The sequence below is a fragment of the Acanthisitta chloris genome, unplaced genomic scaffold (assembly GCF_000695815.1).
Source record: "Acanthisitta chloris isolate BGI_N310 unplaced genomic scaffold, ASM69581v1 scaffold25934, whole genome shotgun sequence".
In the NCBI taxonomy this organism is placed as follows: domain Eukaryota; kingdom Metazoa; phylum Chordata; class Aves; order Passeriformes; family Acanthisittidae; genus Acanthisitta; species Acanthisitta chloris.
The window spans coordinates 1-18,834 of record NW_008670185.1 but is presented as its reverse complement, the minus strand read 5'-3'; the positions used below and the strand labels follow the sequence as shown (position 1 = coordinate 18,834).

The window sequence follows — 18,834 nt, the reverse complement described above, 5'->3', positions numbered from 1 at the left end:
CAGCACATAAAATTCACATTTTCTCTCTATGCAGTTGGAACATAAAATTCTTGAATTTTTCTCCAAGTTTGCTAAAAATACACTGGGAATAAGGCAGGGCAAACTGCTGCAGTAATAATAAATATGGCAAATGCATATTTGCTGCTGTCATTGCACTTTGTAGTTTTCAAGAGCAGCAAACTGGACAAACATGAATGAAAGGATTAAATTACTACTGAGGAATGTTACAGCACACACTACAGTACAGTCTACTCCTCTTGACTTCAGAATGCAAATCCTTCTGGAGACTTGTTTCTGCTTAGTTGCATACATCTTGGATTTTCATTCAACCCAGCCGTGATGGGGCAGGGTATTCTTTCACCTGCTAACAGGATGCAAGAGACTCCATGCATGAGAAACGGGTGGAGCAGAATTCAGGGCAGATAGCAGTTGTTATTACCCAGATCTATGGTAAACTGCAATGATATAATGGTTCAGTGAACTGTAGCAGCACCAAACTCAGACTTTAACATTACCACTAACAAGTATTATTACTGGACTTCCACAATGAGACCATGCATAAATTTTGCTAACAAAACAGCATAGAAACTTACTTGGAGTGAAAATGCTCGTAAAGCAGGAATAGGGATTAAGGCAGCCATAAAGAAAGCAGTAACATTGCTGATAGATGTCAGGGCTACACTGGCTCCTGTTCTCTTCAAACATTCACCTGTTCTGTCCTGCAAAACAAATGACATGTATTAATAGTTGAGTGAATAAGGTCATGTCATGCAAGTGGAGGGGGTAATCCTACAAATCTAACACAGTAACAGTGAAAAATTATTACAATTTTGCTATTTTATTTTTAAAATTTTTAGCATTTATTAAAACTCTGAATACAAGTTTGCATTTGAGAGCATGTAAGAATAAACTATATACCAAGTATACTATTCAGGAGAGAAACAGATGGCACATGAAGTGCTCATGTTTTTTTGAGCGTACAAAACTACCAGAGTTGATATTTATTTCAGAACACAAAACTAAATGGGTACTGACATTGTATCAAATACATCTGTAAATAAGTAGGATGTAATTTTTACTAGTGGAATCACTTGGTGTTCTCATTTTTTTTCTGGCAAAATAAGCATGGAGGCCTAGCATGGACACAAAATGAACAAGAAGAACAACCCTAAGCTCAGGGACCACACACAAAAAACCACACTGAAATCAAGATAAACACATGACCTTTTCCCAACATTAGTTTTAAATGGGTTGTACCTTGGATATGAAACTTTGGACTGAGACTACAAGAACTAATAAGAGGAAAGGATCATAAAAGTGATGACATCTTAGATTTCATAACAGTTAATATGTTACGCTTTGAAATGTCATGGTCAATTATAAGCATCAAAAATAAAAAGAGAAAAGTATATAACATAACTCAATTTTAAGGCCATCGCAAATAAGTAAACATAACTATCTTCTCTTTCTTTATTTTCACCTTAACACTTTTGTGTTCTTCCATTAAAATAATTCTATCATTTAATTGTCAGACCCATATTTGAGTTAGTTCCTAAATTTGCATCAACTTTCACTGGAATTTTGGGCAGAATTTGTGTTATGGAAATTAGCCTCTATATGACACCTTATAAATGCAAGACAAAATAAACCTAGAACAGCATTAAACAAAACAAAACCAAAAAAAATGTGGAAATTTCAAAACATTCTACGACCACATGTATTGCTATAACTTCCTACTTTGACAAAAATAAGAATATCTAGACTCCAGGAAAAGCTATTGAGAAAGAAATTCCTACTAATTAATTCTGGATATAGTTACCCTTTCATATATGAAGCCCTTTGTTTTGTCTTGCCCCCAGATCCCCATTTTGTCCATACCTCAAACGGAATTCTCTTATTCTGTCCTGTTTCGCTAAAGGCATGTGCCAGAAGGAAAACATCATCAACACCAACTCCAAGAGCAAGAAAAGGCAAAACCTTGGGGGGAAACAAAAACAAAACAAAATAAACCCAAGAAGGTTGTTTTATGATCTGCTATGTACCTACTCTTTAAGAGGTTAATTACAGTCACTTTTACATTACACACTACACAAATCCAAAGGTAAAATGAAAATCAAAAGAATGCAATACAGGTATTGACTTTTATTCTGGAATACTGTAGAGGAACTTGCAGTATACCATTTACATGTTCAAAATCTCACCAAAAGTAATTCAAGTTTTGGGTAGACAAGGAATATTTGATAATCATTTGAGTTATATTGAAAGTATTTTCAGAATCTGAGCATTCTGATATATTCAGATGTAAAGACAAAATCTGCAGCTCCTTAACAACTGGATACATCCACTTGTATTGGGACACAGAAAAATCAAACCACCCAGAATTTAGCAATTACAGAGACTACACAATACACACCTTTTTCTTTACTATCACTTGGCAGCATGATCATTTAATTTAACGCAGCATAAATTATGAGATAGGAAAAAGGCACAAGTAGAGATCTAGAGCCAAAGTATTTTTTCAGTTTTTTTCCCCCTCAAAGATTCACTTGTGTTCATTTACTAACAGAGTACTTGTAATTTAACAGCAGACTTGTGTCTTCTAAATACCTGAGTTGTGGCAGCATTAAAGGAAATTCCAATCAATGAGCACAGGCCCAATCCTGCAGCCACAGAGAGTGCAACCAACAAGACTCCTGCCAGCCCCACGGCACCCTGAGACTTGGCACAGTCCCACCGCAGCATCGTTAAACAGGCGTAGGCAAGCTAAAGTGAGGAGCAGGGTGGGGGGAATTCAGGGGAGAAAAACAAAATGTTAGAATGGATCCTTCTCTAAGGGCTGTCTCTCTCCCGACCCAACATACAGATCCTTATGCACATTTTTAAACAGAATAGACACATCACAGATGTTACACACTGGAACAGGTGACAGGCCTGGGGTAAAGTTTACCAACAGTAGTTTTGTTTTCAGATGTGCCTAAAATATTCTGGACTACTGACTGGTAACCATAAATCAGACTTTTAAGCCCTACTCTATTAACCAAGGAAATTAACTGAATTTAACAGATCCTTATGCACATTTTTAAACAGAATAGACACATCACAGATGTTACACACTGGAACAGGTGACAGGCCTGGGGTAAAGTTTACCAACAGTAGTTTTGTTTTCAGATGTGCCTAAAATATTCTGGACTACTGACTGGTAACCATAAATCAGACTTTTAAGCCCTACTCTATTAACCAAGGAAATTAACTGAATTTATTTACATTATATTTAGCCACTAGCTACTCTGATAACACTGACATCAGAAAATGACTTTAGGATGTCATCCAGGGTGGTCGTAGTAAAGGAGAGCACCTTCTGAGTAGAGTTTTGTGCAACACTTTGATGAACCACCTATGGAAAGAAAAAAAACAACTTGGTGTGACTCAAGAAAAAATTCATTACCATCTTCTACAGCACACCTCTGAAGTAACTCCTTTTGCCTTAAGGTTACTGCAAAAGCCCATACCCCAGGCACAGATTACACTGATGCTACACAAGTGTGTTTCATGACTATTTCTTGCAAGCTATTGATTATCAGACAAGAATTTGCATCCTTCAGGAAAGGCTACTGCATTCCCAGCCCAGTACAAACATTTAACTTGAATCCCCTTCCTATAACTCCACCATGGTTGTGCTGCAGTACCAGTTTTGCATTTAACCCCAGGCCAGCAATCTCTTTCCCCCTCCCTCCCTGGCCATTTGCAGAGGTCACATGCAGCACAGTGGAGGTCAGGGCTTGGGATGCAGAGGCCAGGCATTGTCACACAGCCTCCCCACCTGGACTGCTGCTGGGAGAGCAGCTCATGGCTGGCTAATGTTTTCCAGACACCTTTAGAATAACCACGCCAACCAAAAGCTTTTAAATTCCAGCTAACTATTTGGTTTCTTTTCAGCCCCAACAAAGCAAAAATGTCTTAGCAAAGAGCAAAACCTCCATGGCTTCTCATATGAGAATAACCAAGCAGCTTACTGAAAAAAAGCCAAAAACAAAACAACAAAAAATCCCATTAAATCTGGGAGACAATGTCTCAGCTCTGGTTTAAGCATCTTCCTTCAAGAAATACTGCAGAAAGGTGTAGCAGAAGGCAGTGGATCTTAGTAGGACTTTATAGTGTGATATCAAGGTTATTTTCAATTTTACCTCAACATACATCCTCTGCCAGGCTTCCAGAATTGCTGCTGCCTTATCCTCGTTCCAGTTGATATGTGAAACATATTCATACCCCTTGAAGTGCTCATACATTTGCTTAGGAGTCATTAACTGAAACATGGTTTGCAAAGCCTGTGCACTGTGACATGGAGAGAAGAGAGAGGAGGAAGAGGCATAAAATGAGCATTTTCAGGAAAATATTTTCATGGCATGAAGCACCAAGTGAGACCCTAACAGGAGCTTGCATGACCTTCCTGATTTTATAGGGCACATGTGCATATTAAAATTGAACAGAGTATAATTATTCTACTGTGTATCTGGTGCAGCTGTACTGCTCTATGCAAGTGTTGAGGCTAAATCTGGTTTCACTGAAGCTAATGAGAGTTTTGCCATTATTTTCAATGGGATCCGTTTCAGGAGCAAAGAATGCAACCCTATAAATCAGTTTTAAAGATCATGATTGATAGATTACTGTGAAGATGCCACAGGAACAGTTTTTTCCTACGAGATCTTGTAAACACTATTGGCAATTTGTCTTTTGAAGACCTTGGTCTTTTTCATCCCTTGGAGAGAAACACAAGATTTAACTCCTGATGCCTGACAAGCTGTGTGAAGTACACAATGGCACAGGATGCAACGGTATCCAACAGTTTTAGGAGATTAAGGAACATATCTATTTTTCACTGAAAGTACATTATTTGGCTACTTACTGAAAGACTTACTCGTGTTTAATGTAAATGTTAAAAAGGTCAGAATTCATATTAAAAGTTCTCTGTATTAAATATGGAAGAATTATGCTTCCACTAGTTTAGTATGGGCTACATTCTTCAGTTCGACTTCACATGTTTTTCCCCACTGAAGTCCAGTGTTCTTTCAGAAGTCTAAAACAAAGAGGTTTGTTTTCCCACTCAGAGCTGCATTCATGATATCGAGACATAAAAATAGACTTTCCTCTTTTTATTGATCCTGAACAAAAAGTTCAGTGGAGATTCTGGAATTCTGAGAGAAGTCCAGTGTGTGAACACATGACTCAAGTAATTTTTTTCACTTTTTCCTTTGATCATATTTCAAAACGTGATCAAAGGTGTTCAGCGCTTTAAACACCGTTCAATGCTTTACACATACACTCTAAACAACAAAGCTGCCAGTAAAAAGCTTTATTTCTGAGCCACGTACACTATCATCCTGAGGTTACAAGTAGGAAGCAATAACACCTCCTTCAATTTAAACAAGTGCCCTCTTTCAAATTCTGTTCTCTTGAGGCATGTCCTCCTAAACTGAGATTTATAGCACACACGAAGGGCAGTAGATTTTGCATGATCCTCCTGCTGTGTCTCAAAAAATGAACTCTAACTAAGAAAAACTGACATTTTCTTCAAACATTTTTTACCTGACAAGTTTGCCAGAACCGTTCTTGACGGTGCCACCTATAATCAGCTCCTCCTGCCAATGCATGTATTTTCTTGACAGTCCATAGCATCCACCACTCAAAACAAGGGCTACATCAAGAGGCTAGAAAAAATTATAAAGAAGTAATTAATTGGTTTCATAACTTTAGACAAACTCATATGTTAGTTCAGCACCCAGTGAACTAGAATAAATGATAATTAAAGACAATCTAAGCAGTCCACAAAAAGCAGTGTGTCCAACAAATCGAGTCGAACAAATCACCCAGATATTTATTGACCAAACCACAATTTCTCCAAAGCCTAATGCGATTTTTAAAAGGATATACAAATTTGAAGCCCATGACTTCAAACTCTTCACAAAAATCAACAAATATGGTGCTATGTGAAGGAAGGCTTTGCCGTGTGGTGTGAGCGTATAGCAGCAGCTGTATTCCAGCAGTGGCCATTGTCTGTCTGAGGCATCAGGTTTGCTGAAACACAACATCACTGTGTTGCCACAGCCAGAGCGTACCTAACAACTGTACTTTCACTCTAAATACACAGGATTAAGCATTGCGTCACAGAACGAGCCAAAGTCCATGACTGTGAGCACACAGCATGTAACAAGAACAGAAAAATTACATCACTCAAGAATACGTACTATATATCGCTTGGAAGAAAATGGTATTTTCTTCTTTTCTGTCTGACCTTCCCCCTCACCCCCAGCCTCCCTTGAAAAGATATGCACAAGGACAAGCAAACTTACTTTGGTGGAATTTTTATTGGGAGCTGTGATTGGGCAATCAGGATCAGCAGGATTCAGGCAGGGTCGATCCATATAACCATGACCAACCTCCGCTTTATTCAGCATTTCTTCCCAGCTCTCCACTTGGTAGTTTATTTTCTTTAACTCTTCCAAGAATTCTAAGGGGTCAAAGTTGATCCACTGCAAAGGAGGCTTCCCTCTGCAAGAGCAACCAGGAGAAAATGGCACATAGGAAAAATACAAAAGAAGTACTGAAACAAACATATGTTTAAAACTCCTATTTGCACAAATAGCTGTGTTATTTTCTATTACAAGTTAAAACCTTTTTTTGTAAGGCTGTTTCATAAAATGTAAGGCATGTTTTAATTAGATTTGTTTATGTACTTTTCTTGCAGCCCAGTTGTTATTTTAACAAAAATATTCAGTTCTTACAAAGTTATCTTATATAACAGAATATTCACAGGTTTAAAACACTTCCATTTGCAAGCAAGGCAAAACAAATCATCAAGCACCTAAATAACAAAAAAGCAGCCAACTGCTGCTTCAAAGAATTAGGGGGGAGGGGAGAGGGACAGAAGAGAGGGGGCTGAGGAAAGAAAGCCTTTCTCATAGTATCAGATTACTTCTTGCTAGTCTAATAATCATCTTGCAAATGTAATCAATCAATATAACTGATCTTTGTTTATCTATAACAATACTGTGCTCCTTCAAATGCCCTGGCAGCTTGACTATCAGCCATCAAGCTTTCCTGCTACCATGGCTGTCACCACTATCACTGTCACGTCTCCCACCCCCCACTTCTGAATATGTGATGTTGACAGACTAGAAAGGCTTTTGACTGCCTTATTCTGTGGTTCAAACCACACTGTATCTGCTTAACCAGGCTTAAGTCATTATTCCGAATCTCCCAACCAGAAAACACAAACCCCCTTATTTCCCCATCTAAAACTGTACACTAAAGGTTAGGAGATGGCCATTGCAAATTGCTTTTGCAGAGACATGCAAACCAGGACAGAAACAATAACTCAAATGCTAACTCTTGCATAATTAACAGAAAATGCTTGCACAGATTAACAATTAACTCTTTAAAGGATTCAGGGCATATAATATCACACTTGTAAACTGTGAGAAACCACCCATAAAAGATACTATATGGTTTCTTTCATGATCTCATAAGCAAAGGATTTGTTCTTTATTCTTCAGGAAGACTTGAGTTTTTAAACCAAGACATTTTCTTAGGACTAAAATTCACAGCCAGTCAATGTTTTTGTATTTTATGAGGGGAAATAAACCAACCCACCAGAAACACGTTTATTTCAGGGGGGAAAAAAAAAGAGGCAAAGCATAACATTCTTAAAACTTCAACTCAGAACTTGCATTTTATTTTGCATGCTACCAGTAAAAAAAAAAAGCAGAGGATTTAAATTGAGGCTTACAAATCATCTCTTAGAAACAGGAAAATCTTTGTTAAATGGAAATAATATCCATGCGTATTTTCTGTAGAGACACTGCAGTTTATATTTTATTTTTCTGTTAAATCAGAACTGAATTAACAATGGGAATGCAACTGAAAAGTCATACACAGTTATGCAAGTAAACACAGTCAGACCAGAAAAGTATAAAAAAACATGCTTACAAAAGATAGGCAGTTCCTGACTGTAGCTTTGCTCCCTCCCAGAAGCAGTCCAAAGGAGTGATAATTAAGCAAGGATAAAGATATTCTATAATCTGTCAAAATCAGAAAGGGGAAAAACATAGTCACACTAGAATACAGTCAAAGCAACACAAGCAGAATCAGGAGAATATACAGATCCTAGAGCTAAATGCCTGCTACACATACCTGGTCCATGTAACCTGCTTCTGTGATGAGTTCTCCTGATTTGTAACACAAATGTTCCAATTTCCATTGTCTGTAAGAAATATTAAGGACATATATTTTCTTCCTGCACATTTACTGAGAAGTTATTTGAAAAACGCAACAGACATTTAAAATTGCAATTCACATATTGGCCTGAAGCAGCAAATCACTGAGTAAGGCAAATACAATAAAAATAGATATGCTATACCTCACAAAAAAAGCAAAGGCCTTTCTTTTTTGTAGTTACTGAGTAGACATTTGTTTTAGTTATTCTCACATTCTCTGTAAAACTCACTAAAACAAGGGAGGTGCTTGTGGATGTACAGACTAGTCAACATGTTAGAGGCACAAAAATCTACCTCTGTATAAATGACCACTGGTGACTTAAGTCATCACTCAGTGACACAAGCAAGAAAAAAGCCAACTCCAGTTCAGAGGACTAGAATATACCTAACTGACCCACACGTGCAGAAGAGAAGAAACCATCAAGATTTCTGCCTTCCTTTTTCAGCTGTATTACAATTTCCACTGCCATGACTTCTAATGACTTAAACAAGGCAGGAGCTGGGTAAAAGATAATTGGAGCCTCAGCATTAGCTCATGGAGGCATCAGCTGGGTGTGCTGAAAAGAACTGCTGAAAACCAGCTTTGTGCCTTGCAGGCAGAACCCCAAGGCACATCATTGTGTAAGTAGTAACCCTTTTATTCATGGATTTTCAAGGAGACATCCTAGCCCAACGCTGGTACCTTCCTAAGGTGCATGGTTATTATTTTTCTGTTGGACAACACACAACTCCCAACCTTCAGCACGCACACACACACACTCTTGAAGGCCAAGTCTGTTGTCTATATTAATGCACCCACTGCCATTTCTCACACCCCTGCAATTCTTTACATTCTAACTACTGGAAGGACAGTAACCTGTGTTCACAGTTACTATATACCTCACAATGGTACAAGCAAGTGAATTCAACTCTAATATGGAGAATTTTCAATGTTAAGAATCACATCCATAAGGTCCTATGTTTAAAAGCATAGACACCATTCCTTTACCAAAATAAATGCTGCATGCCGTGCCATGGTTCACAGGGGTACTCTCTCAGTATCTCTTCCAACACCACTTGTTAAATGCCAACTTATCACTGCTATAATGCCACAATGTCAAGTATCAGAAACCAGTGACATTCAAATCAAAACACAGTCCTAAGGGAAAGGCTCAGAAGGCTAACCATTTAAGAACATGTAGAGGAAAGCACATGTCCACTTTCTAGCTGACACAGATGATGAAGAAAACTTTTGATTTTCTCCTTACCTGTTGTACATATAGACATGTACTCTGCTGGCCTGAAGTGCAGAGTCAAGGTGCTGTCGTAGTGCTTCTGTTGTTAGTACATTAGCACCATCTTCCTGTGGAGTCTGGATCATGAGCTGGGGGTTGAACATGGCCTCTTCTCCAATCTTCTGCCGTGTGTAATTTAACTCCTGACTCACTCGTCCACCAACTGATAGATAAATATTAAGAGCTTGTATTAGCCAGTAACTGCTTATTCTGCATGAGTGCTCTCCAATCAGAAAAAACTGACCCTGTGCACAAACTCTTCTGTCTCAAACCAAACACAGTATAACTCTAAAACTAGTAACAACTTTTAGCAATTGAAACAAAACCCACATTCCTCATTAAAATACCTTTGCTGCTACTGCACTAAAACACTGACGCGTAAACTGGAGCCTCACACAGTTTTTTTCTACATTATGACCAATATCCCATATGTAAAATTAAAGAAGAGAATGAAAAAAAGAAAAACCTTTTCCTTGCAGACCAGACCAAATACTATGTTACAATTTCTTACACTTGTATAAACAGTCTGCTCCAATTGCACATTTCAAGATAAATGGCTTTAATTTACACTCTTCTACTAAATAATTTGGCAAAAGTAGACCATGAATGTTTCTCTTTGGTTAAAAAAAGGGAGGAGGGAAAGTGAGCAGTAGTATTTCTTTCAGCCTTAAGTAAAAGAGAAAAAATACCAAACTCACATAAAGACATGCAGTTTCGAGTATAGAAAAATGCCTGTCTATAGTTAATTTACCCCAGTGACCCAGTACCTGGCTTAACACGCTTTGATGCAGGAGATTGTTCACATGCAACATGTGTTTCTAAACCCACATGAGCTGAACAGTGTGCTCCACATATTAAAACATGGTAGGGGAAAAAAGAAAAACAGGGAGAGGGACACTGCAGAGTCAATAGGCTCTAGAGGGAGCCATACTCAATTTGCCTTGCCAGAAAACAATATGTAACAATGGAAAATTATCTTCCCTTCTACAAAAAAGCACACAGCTAGAGTTTATATACTCTATATAACCTTCCCTGTAAGTCTCTCTAGCAAACGTATGTGGGAGGTACTGTCAATTCAGCCCACTGGTTGAATCAAGACCACACCCAGATGAGGAGGACACGAATATAAGTCCAAGCTACAGATCTGGTCTAACGTGTTACATTTTTCTCAGTCCTAGTAAGCTTGACACTGGTGATCTGAATTACTGCCAAAGCAACAGTGTGAACAGAAATTAGGCAAATACAGCTACCTCTTCCTAGGCTGTATAACAGATCTGTAGCCAGTTGGCAGTGCGGGAGATGAGATTCCCAAGCCCAATGAGGGACATACTTTTTCAATCACTTGGGCCCTCAACCCACCCGTAACACCCCTGGGGCTAAAAGGACCACCAGTCAAGAGGCTGGGCCCCTGCATTCATAAAGCTGTCAGAATGAGACCCTCAACAATTAAACCATACAGACATTCTGGCACGAAGCATTGCTTAATTTCTTGTTCAACAATTCTTTGAAGAAATAAGTGTTTCCACAACATGCTCCATTTTTTTCAGACCATCACATGTGGCATTACCTCCTTCATACCACGTAACAAATACCAGCACACAGTAAACAAAACAAACAAACAAAAAACAAAGTACAACTTCCTTACCTAGAGTTCCTCTAGAATTTAACATCACTCTTACTACAGTGACAAGACATACAATCATTGTGACTGCATAAGCATGGTAACGAAAAGCTATTGTTAATTCTTAACAAGATTTAAACCCTAAGATTACTTCCATACAACAGGCTCATGCTCATGCTCTCTGTTGTCTTTCTCCACCAGCCAGTAGTCCTTAGTATGCTAATACATTTTGCTTCATCTTACAGGAATATGGGGAAAAGGGAGCAGAGTTATCCTAATCTGTATGCCTTGGAACCAGAGCTTTGGTTTTCGGTTAATTTGCAATCCTTTACACTGCTAGTGCATCAAAGACAAAATTACTCTCTCCCACTTTTGTGCCTCAATGCTAGCAAAGGCAATAAAGCCCCAATGTTATGAGGACTGCGGAGTCTACCATAAACTTCTACTATATTCTCTCCCATTCCACCCACACTTTCCTTTGGAATTTAACCAGGACTTGAACCAACAAATCATACTTCACTCAAGACAAAGGGCATCATTCCTATCTCTGCTGAAACTGACCAACTGTTTACTATCAACAGAAATGATCACTTCCTAATCAAGGTTCTGTCAAACCATGTTAACTTCACTGAACAAAGCAGATCCAGCTAATCAAAATTGCATCACATAAGTCAGTCATCAGAACAGAAGCTGGTTTTGCCCCACCTAACATTTGAAACAGGAACAGCAAAACCACCCAAGAAGGCAGACATACCTTCCAGAACGCAGCAGCAGATCTGCTCCACATTCTTCTTAAGGCATTACACCATTTAATTATTTCTTTGATGGGTCTGTTACGTACATTTCTTCAGCCAAACAGAGTAAAGACAACACCAGAGGCAAAGTTGATACTTGACACAATGTAGCAGTCAAGTACAAAGAAACCATAAATGTGGATTGACAGAATTTTCCTCTGAAAAGCCAAACTATGCAAAAACATATGGACAGACCAGAAGCAAGTGGATGTATCAGTGGCCTTTCAACGTATCAGAAGCAGAACACAGCAAAAGGGAAGGCAACAAAAAATTAAACTGGCAAGTTTTTACCAGTTATATTTTAATTATTTCCATGGAAAGTCTGCAAAGATCACTAGAGGCTGCCACACTCTTAAACCTACACCATCAGCACAATCAGTTGAATATGCAGTTTTTAAAAATCAAGCCTCTTGTTGTTTTAGGTTTTTTTCCCCCAGATTATCCATATGTGGTGCAAAAACCTGGGAGAGAAACCACTAAAAATGTCACTGACATTTTTCAATGTACCCGAAGCCTCTGGTCTCACTGTGCTGAAGCTACACAATACTAGACTCAAGACACAAACACTGCAGAAAGTCATTCCTCACACTTGTAAGAAAAAACCCCATGCACTACATTCATAATACGATTTCCACACTATAGGGCAAGTGATGTAATGGAAAACATGAACAGTGAACAAAACGCTGGTGTTCAGTGGCTTTCCTTTACGGACTCATGTTTTCTTCTACTGGGTGACAACATTTTACATTCAAAATGCTACTGACTGAAATTGTATGTATGGCAATAGTACAAACACCTTTTATTCTGCATCAAAGACAGACAGAACTATCTCACTTTAATATTCTGATGACAAAATCCACAAGTCACTCTCCTTTTTTGATCTACCAAAAGCCACTTAATGGTATTTGAGTCCTTTACTACATGATTCCTTACGATTCAGTGCCTAAATGACTGAATTGGTAGCACAAACTCCCACAAGCCCAAAATGCTGATTTAATTAACGGGTCAATACCTGTCTCATGGCTGGTGGTAACACAGTGCAACAGTTTGTACACTATCTTCCAGCACTGTCATCAGATGCTGAGTGTCTGCCTGCTAAAAATGAGAAACCATGCCATCTGTACAATTTAGCTAACTTATTTATTAAAAGAGGAAGAAAAATCACAACAAAGCAGTAATACCAGTGTCCTGGCAGTATTTCTCACTTCGTGTATTGGTTTCTAATTCTCAAGAATGTGTCTGAAGGACAGCATTCAACATGAGACAGTTTCACTGACAGCATCTCTGTTGATGAGTATTAGCCCTTGTTAAAAAGCTCTTTTTTCCAGGCAAGAGGAAAGTGTCTTCCTCCTCCCCACCCTCTCTGATATCCATAGGCTTCCCTCTTAGCTCTTCGCCAGAACACTTGAGATCTGCCCTGAGCAAGCCATCATTCCATTCCATGAAACACATCACTGCTCCTCCTGAACGTCCCCTCCAAGCTGGTCAAGGTACTAAATTCTGTGTCCTTCTTAACGGCCTGAAGACAGCAGCCATTGTCAGTGTGGACGCCAGGTAAGAACTATATAAGGACCACTGTGTCTCCCTCCCCCAAGAGCAATGAACAGCTGTCAGGTGCTAACAAGTTTTAGTCATCCTTAAGTTGAGACAGACCCAAACCCATGACCTATAGGTGAAAGGCTCTAGATCCCATTACTCAGCACTGGGGTCACAGTCTCAGTGTTTCAGTCATCACACATTAAAATGCTTCAGTGCATCTTAAGTGAGAAGCACCCAGAAAAAACAAAACTGCTTGCCTCTAGTGTACATTTGCACAACACTGGTGCACTATCCAACGATGTAAGAATGAAATTGTATTTGTTTTCACTGGCACAATTTTTGACACATTTCTTTACTGTCCACTAACTTACCAACAATTTCAAAGTTACTGGGACATTTAGCTCATGCGCTCATTTGCATTGCAAATGTCAGTCGTACCCACACCTTTCTCACAACTAGCATTCAAAATTTACATGGAATTACATTGACATGCTTATAAAGAAGTCTGGAAACCACCACCAGGCACTGCAGTCACTGGGCACTGCAGTCTCTTCCATAGTAAGTAGCTTTAGGAATAAGTTTGACATCTGTCACATTTTAGAGATCAATCCTAAATCAAGCAATGAGTGATAGCCAAAAGTCACTGCTTGTTAATTTACTGTCCAGTGGCTCTAAAGGCATGAAACACTTATTTTTCTGAGTATCTTACAATGTTCCATTTCAGGTTACTGGAACTGCATCACACAGCCTGAGGTTTTTTTATTTTTCTTGGACATGAACACTACCTCTATTAACCATTCAATAGTTACCTTGTGCACAACCGTGCAACCAGTAGCTCAGTAGAGAGCAAACTCTCACAAAAAAGAACATTCCTGAGAGCCAAACATTTGGGATTAAAATGTTTGTCTACCAATGTGGAGGACAGACTCTGAGAAACCAAAGCCAAGGTATTCAGAAATACCTACTGATTTTGGAGCCTAAGTTTTTCTGGGAGAAGCTTGAGGTGCATGAACAGCAAAAAATACTCTGGAGAACCTCCCTTCTGAAGACTAAGGACCTCAGGGTGTTTCCACTTGAGCATCTGAGGGGCAGACACACTTCTGCTTTGTTTGAGCAACATCACCTTTTTAAGTTTTTCAAGACTGTAGATTTGCCGCATTAGAGCAATCCAGCTCAACCTTTTGGCAGTGATAAAGCAATAAAATCATTCCTCTAGTAGTCATGGACGCCTGACACAAACAACACTTTTATTTCATCTCTCCAAAAGATGCTGACCTTTTTGACAAATTGGATGTGTAGATTAGTACCCCTTACAGTGCTTACATTCGGACCTGAGCAATGCAACTTCTGCAATTTGCGGCACCTGTTTTCACTACAACATGAACCAAAGAGAAATAGGAAATAAAACCCTCTAATGACTCAGTGACTATGCAAAACCAAAGACTGAGAAAAAATATCCCAATATATTCACTTGGGACTCAGCCTTTCCCAACAAACCCAAAAAGCAGCAGTGTGCAGAGAAAGACAAGAACAGGACAGACTTAGAAGGAGAACAAACAGCCCCCCCTTCACCCTGCACCTTCCCTTCCTGCCCTTCAGCATCCTCTCTCTGCCAGGATGGGAACCAGGAAGGGATTTTATCTTCATACCCCTCTCCCTGGCGTTCTACGTAGCCAATCTCCCTCAACTTTGATGTTAAGGCTTTCTTTTACTCCACTTCCTCATGCAGTCTCTCCTCACGCTGTTCCCATGTGCATCTCTGTTACACATGTATCCAGGTGCGACTCAAAAACTACACAATGAAGCTAATTTCACTCCACCACAGTGGTACACAGATAAGCCAGCAAGACACGGTTTTGCCTCCCCATCCTAACTGGGTACTGGAAATACAAGTGTTCACACCTGCCACAGAGCAGACAGCAGTACCTAATAACACCAATGACGATTTCCATTTTTACTGATAAAGGAAAACAGACCCCACAGGAACAAAATATATTACTCACACAGGATTGAAACTTCCTATAAAGAAACTGGTATTAAGAGTTGAAGTTCTCTGGCAGGTATGAAGATTACCCTGCCTCTTACTAGGCATAGAAAAATACTGGCCTTTAGATTTAAAGCTTCCTGCTGCTCTCTAGGGAGTTCTGTCTTCACATCTTCACTTGAAGGTTTGAGCTTGTCCATGCTGCTCTTTATCAGCAGCAGAATATAGTTCTTCTGCACATAGACAGTTTTAGTCAGTAGCCTGACAGAAGAGCAGGGAAGACAGTGCCTTCCTCAGAATTATCATTCTCTAGGCCTGACAGGCAAAACTGCTTGCCGAGAGGACACACAAAACACCTTCTAGAAGTCCAAGTTTAGTTCGTACAAGAAATGGGACTGGTCAATATATCCACTTCTTTAAACTCTTAAAATGCCTTCTGCTTATAGAGTCAGAATTTCTATTGGTTTACACGGTTGATCTCTGAATGCAGTAATTACTGACCGTGAGATATTATCATGTATTTGATGTATCTGACACTGTAATGATGCTAAGGATGGTTCTCATAAACCCATGAGGATAACATTATAGAAAGGTAATGCAAAATAAAGACTTCATAGAAAGTGAATGAAACCAAGAAAAAAAAATCCATTGAGAAATAGTGAGCTTACAAGAGCTACAACACAGTGGTAAGCAATCAGCGTCTTAAAGAGATTACATGGTAATTCAATGGGCTGCACAGCAGCTCAATGAAAAATTATCATATTTATCATGTAACTAGGCATGATCTGTGCTGGCACTGGACTACAGGCAGGCAGAAATTGCATGGTCTGTCTAGGTTTTCTTGCATGGCAGTTACTTTGCTGAATACACATATCCGTCTTTGTATAGTACACACGATTAGTGACATTGTGCCTGTCCAAGTTAAAACAGCCTGCACCCTACCATCTCCCTTCCCAAAACCCAGGTAAACACACTATCCTTCTCCGTCATAATAATGTCCAACCAAAGGACACTGTGTAGAATATAATCACATCCCAATGCAAAGATATAACCAGCTTCAATATCTCTCTAGCACCACTGACTTCTAGAAAAAATGTAGAAGCAATATGACCACTTCAACCATTTCTGGCACACTGAGAATTAGATGACACTACGTTGTTTTTACTTTAAAAGAAATATGGGGCGGGTGGACCGGGGAGGGGGAGCAGACATAAAAGACCAGCCTACAAATGCAAAAAAAGCTATCAAAAAGAAACCCAACATTGAAGCACTTCAAAAGGCTGCTTTTTATCTCCGAGCCATCATATGATATGAGTTAAGTTACTTCTCACACATGCTGGGGATGACTCCAGTATTGCTGTTACAAATTTCATTAATGCTGACATGATTATGAATAGCAAAAATAAAAACACACATCAAAGTTGGCTTTTCATTCTGTCACAGTATGATAAGGTTTAGAGCTGTGACAAGGACACAAAGCTGCCTGCATACTCAGAAGACAGCCCAACAACAGCTGCTGCTGCTTGTAGTGAGAAACCTTCCCTGCAATTTTAGGAGATAAAACCTTTTCTGTCTGAAAGTCAACTAAAAGCTGGGTTTACATATATGCATCTGTATTGCCTATAGGCAGATAAATATTCTTTGTGATTGGGTAAAATAGATTGCTAAAGAGAATCAGATATTTGATTTCTTGCTTGGTGTCATCTGGGTTGAGAGTGGAAAAGTGCAGCAAAGAACACCAACAAACCAAAATGGACAAATTAAACCTTACAAAGCGAAGGAAAAAACCCAAACCAACATTGAACCAGTGTTGAAATGTGCAATAATACACAAAACTGATACACAGAATTCAAACTTTGCAATTAAACATAAAACACAGTGGCTGCTTACTGAGCTGCGACACATGTCCTTGGTAACAGGATATGAGCTGTTCACCTCTGGGTCACCGTTTCTAATCCAGCCAGGAACAATAGTGACCACAAATTGTTTACCATCTGACAGCTGTTTGCTAACTTAGGTGAAATGAGTTGGTGGTCTCAGTCCATTTCCTAGTGGGCAGGTGTCCATATTTTAGAAAACTGCCATTACAACTGTCATTCTTGTTGACCATCCCAACAAAGAGACCAAGGAAAGAAAGGGCATGGAGAGCTAACTATCTTTTTTTTCAAAGACGTGGTCCCTTAAAGTCAAAACTAAGCCACAAGTCTCCAGTGGAGAAGCCCAACTATTGAATTTTATGGCTGAAGTAGCAAAGGACTAAAAGTCTCTAGACTGTTTTTTCCTAGGTATCAAGGAGAGTGGCTAGAGTAAGGATAGGTGGCTAACAGACTATTGCAACCCTCTAACACTTTTGGTCATGTAACAGTTTAAATCCACTGAGGAGCAAGCTGAATTTTTAGTCTTCAGAAATTCAAGGTAACATCTGAGCACACTGCACAACAGGCCAAAATCCTCAATTGTACATGAAAGTGGCAGTTTCCAGGAGTTGTGCTGACAAGGGTATATAAGGGGCTTCAAGGCCTAAACCTAAGGATTTCAAAACAGCTTAATATAATTGCTTTAAGTTACTTTAGGTTGAATAAGCGCTTCTGCTGGGTAATATGTTAAAAACAATTTGCTGTGTTGTTCCACAGCAGTCAGCTTTCCTCTAGGCCCAACTTTTCATTTAACCTCTCAGTGCCCTTTCCTCAAATATGTAATTGTTTTCCTGTGTGGTTAAAAGCAGCATTTCTAAGTCTTTTCATCTGTACTCCTGGGATAGCACAAATTTCATCTGTACATGGAGTAGCACAAAAATTGCAATTTTTTTAAAGGAACAGCAATGAAAAAACCATTCACCCAGAACCTTTTAGGAGATACCACTTCCGAAATAGTACTTTTAGGAGATGGCAAAGCTAGGATATAGAAAAACGAAAGGAATGAACATGTTACGAAACAGGGTACAGTTCTTTTCAAGTATTCTCTACCAGCTGCTTGCTGTACCATCTGTTGTTGCCTAAGCAGCTTCCTCCTGAATGGCTCTGCACTGAAGCAGAACTGCTCTCACTGCTGGACACAATCAGGTCAGGTCAGCACTCCCCCCAGCACCGAACCTGCTGCCTGTCACAGCTCCCCCCACCTCGATATTTCTTACTGGCCACCAGCCCCCGAGGCCGCGCTGCATCTGTCAGGAGGCCCATTTTTCACCGCTCGCTCACCATTCACACCGAGCCGGACAGAGCTCGTCTCACTTTGTGCGGGATGCGATCAGAGATTCCCGTCGGACGCTCTGAGCGTGCGACCATATGGCCAAGTTTATGCCGAAGCACGACCGGCCGTGAAAGAAAGCCGAACAAACGGCCAAGCACCCCCC

General features: G+C 39.6%; 1 protein-coding gene across 1 annotated transcript in view; it reads right to left on the bottom strand.

Moving 5' to 3' along the window:
* The window catches only part of PTCH1 (patched 1), a 36,860-nt gene extending 27,146 nt beyond the window's left edge, over positions 1 to 9,714 (bottom strand). Inside the window, 10 exon segments of the mRNA XM_009073597.1 lie at positions 594 to 719; positions 1,879 to 1,977; positions 2,608 to 2,773; positions 3,273 to 3,394; positions 4,185 to 4,332; positions 5,584 to 5,705; positions 6,348 to 6,546; positions 7,984 to 8,075; positions 8,188 to 8,257; positions 9,518 to 9,714. Of these exon segments, the coding sequence (XP_009071845.1) occupies positions 594 to 719; positions 1,879 to 1,977; positions 2,608 to 2,773; positions 3,273 to 3,394; positions 4,185 to 4,332; positions 5,584 to 5,705; positions 6,348 to 6,546; positions 7,984 to 8,075; positions 8,188 to 8,257; positions 9,518 to 9,648 (1,275 nt within the window). The 5' untranslated portion in view covers positions 9,649 to 9,714.
* Between the last annotated feature and the right edge of the window lie 9,120 nt (positions 9,715 to 18,834).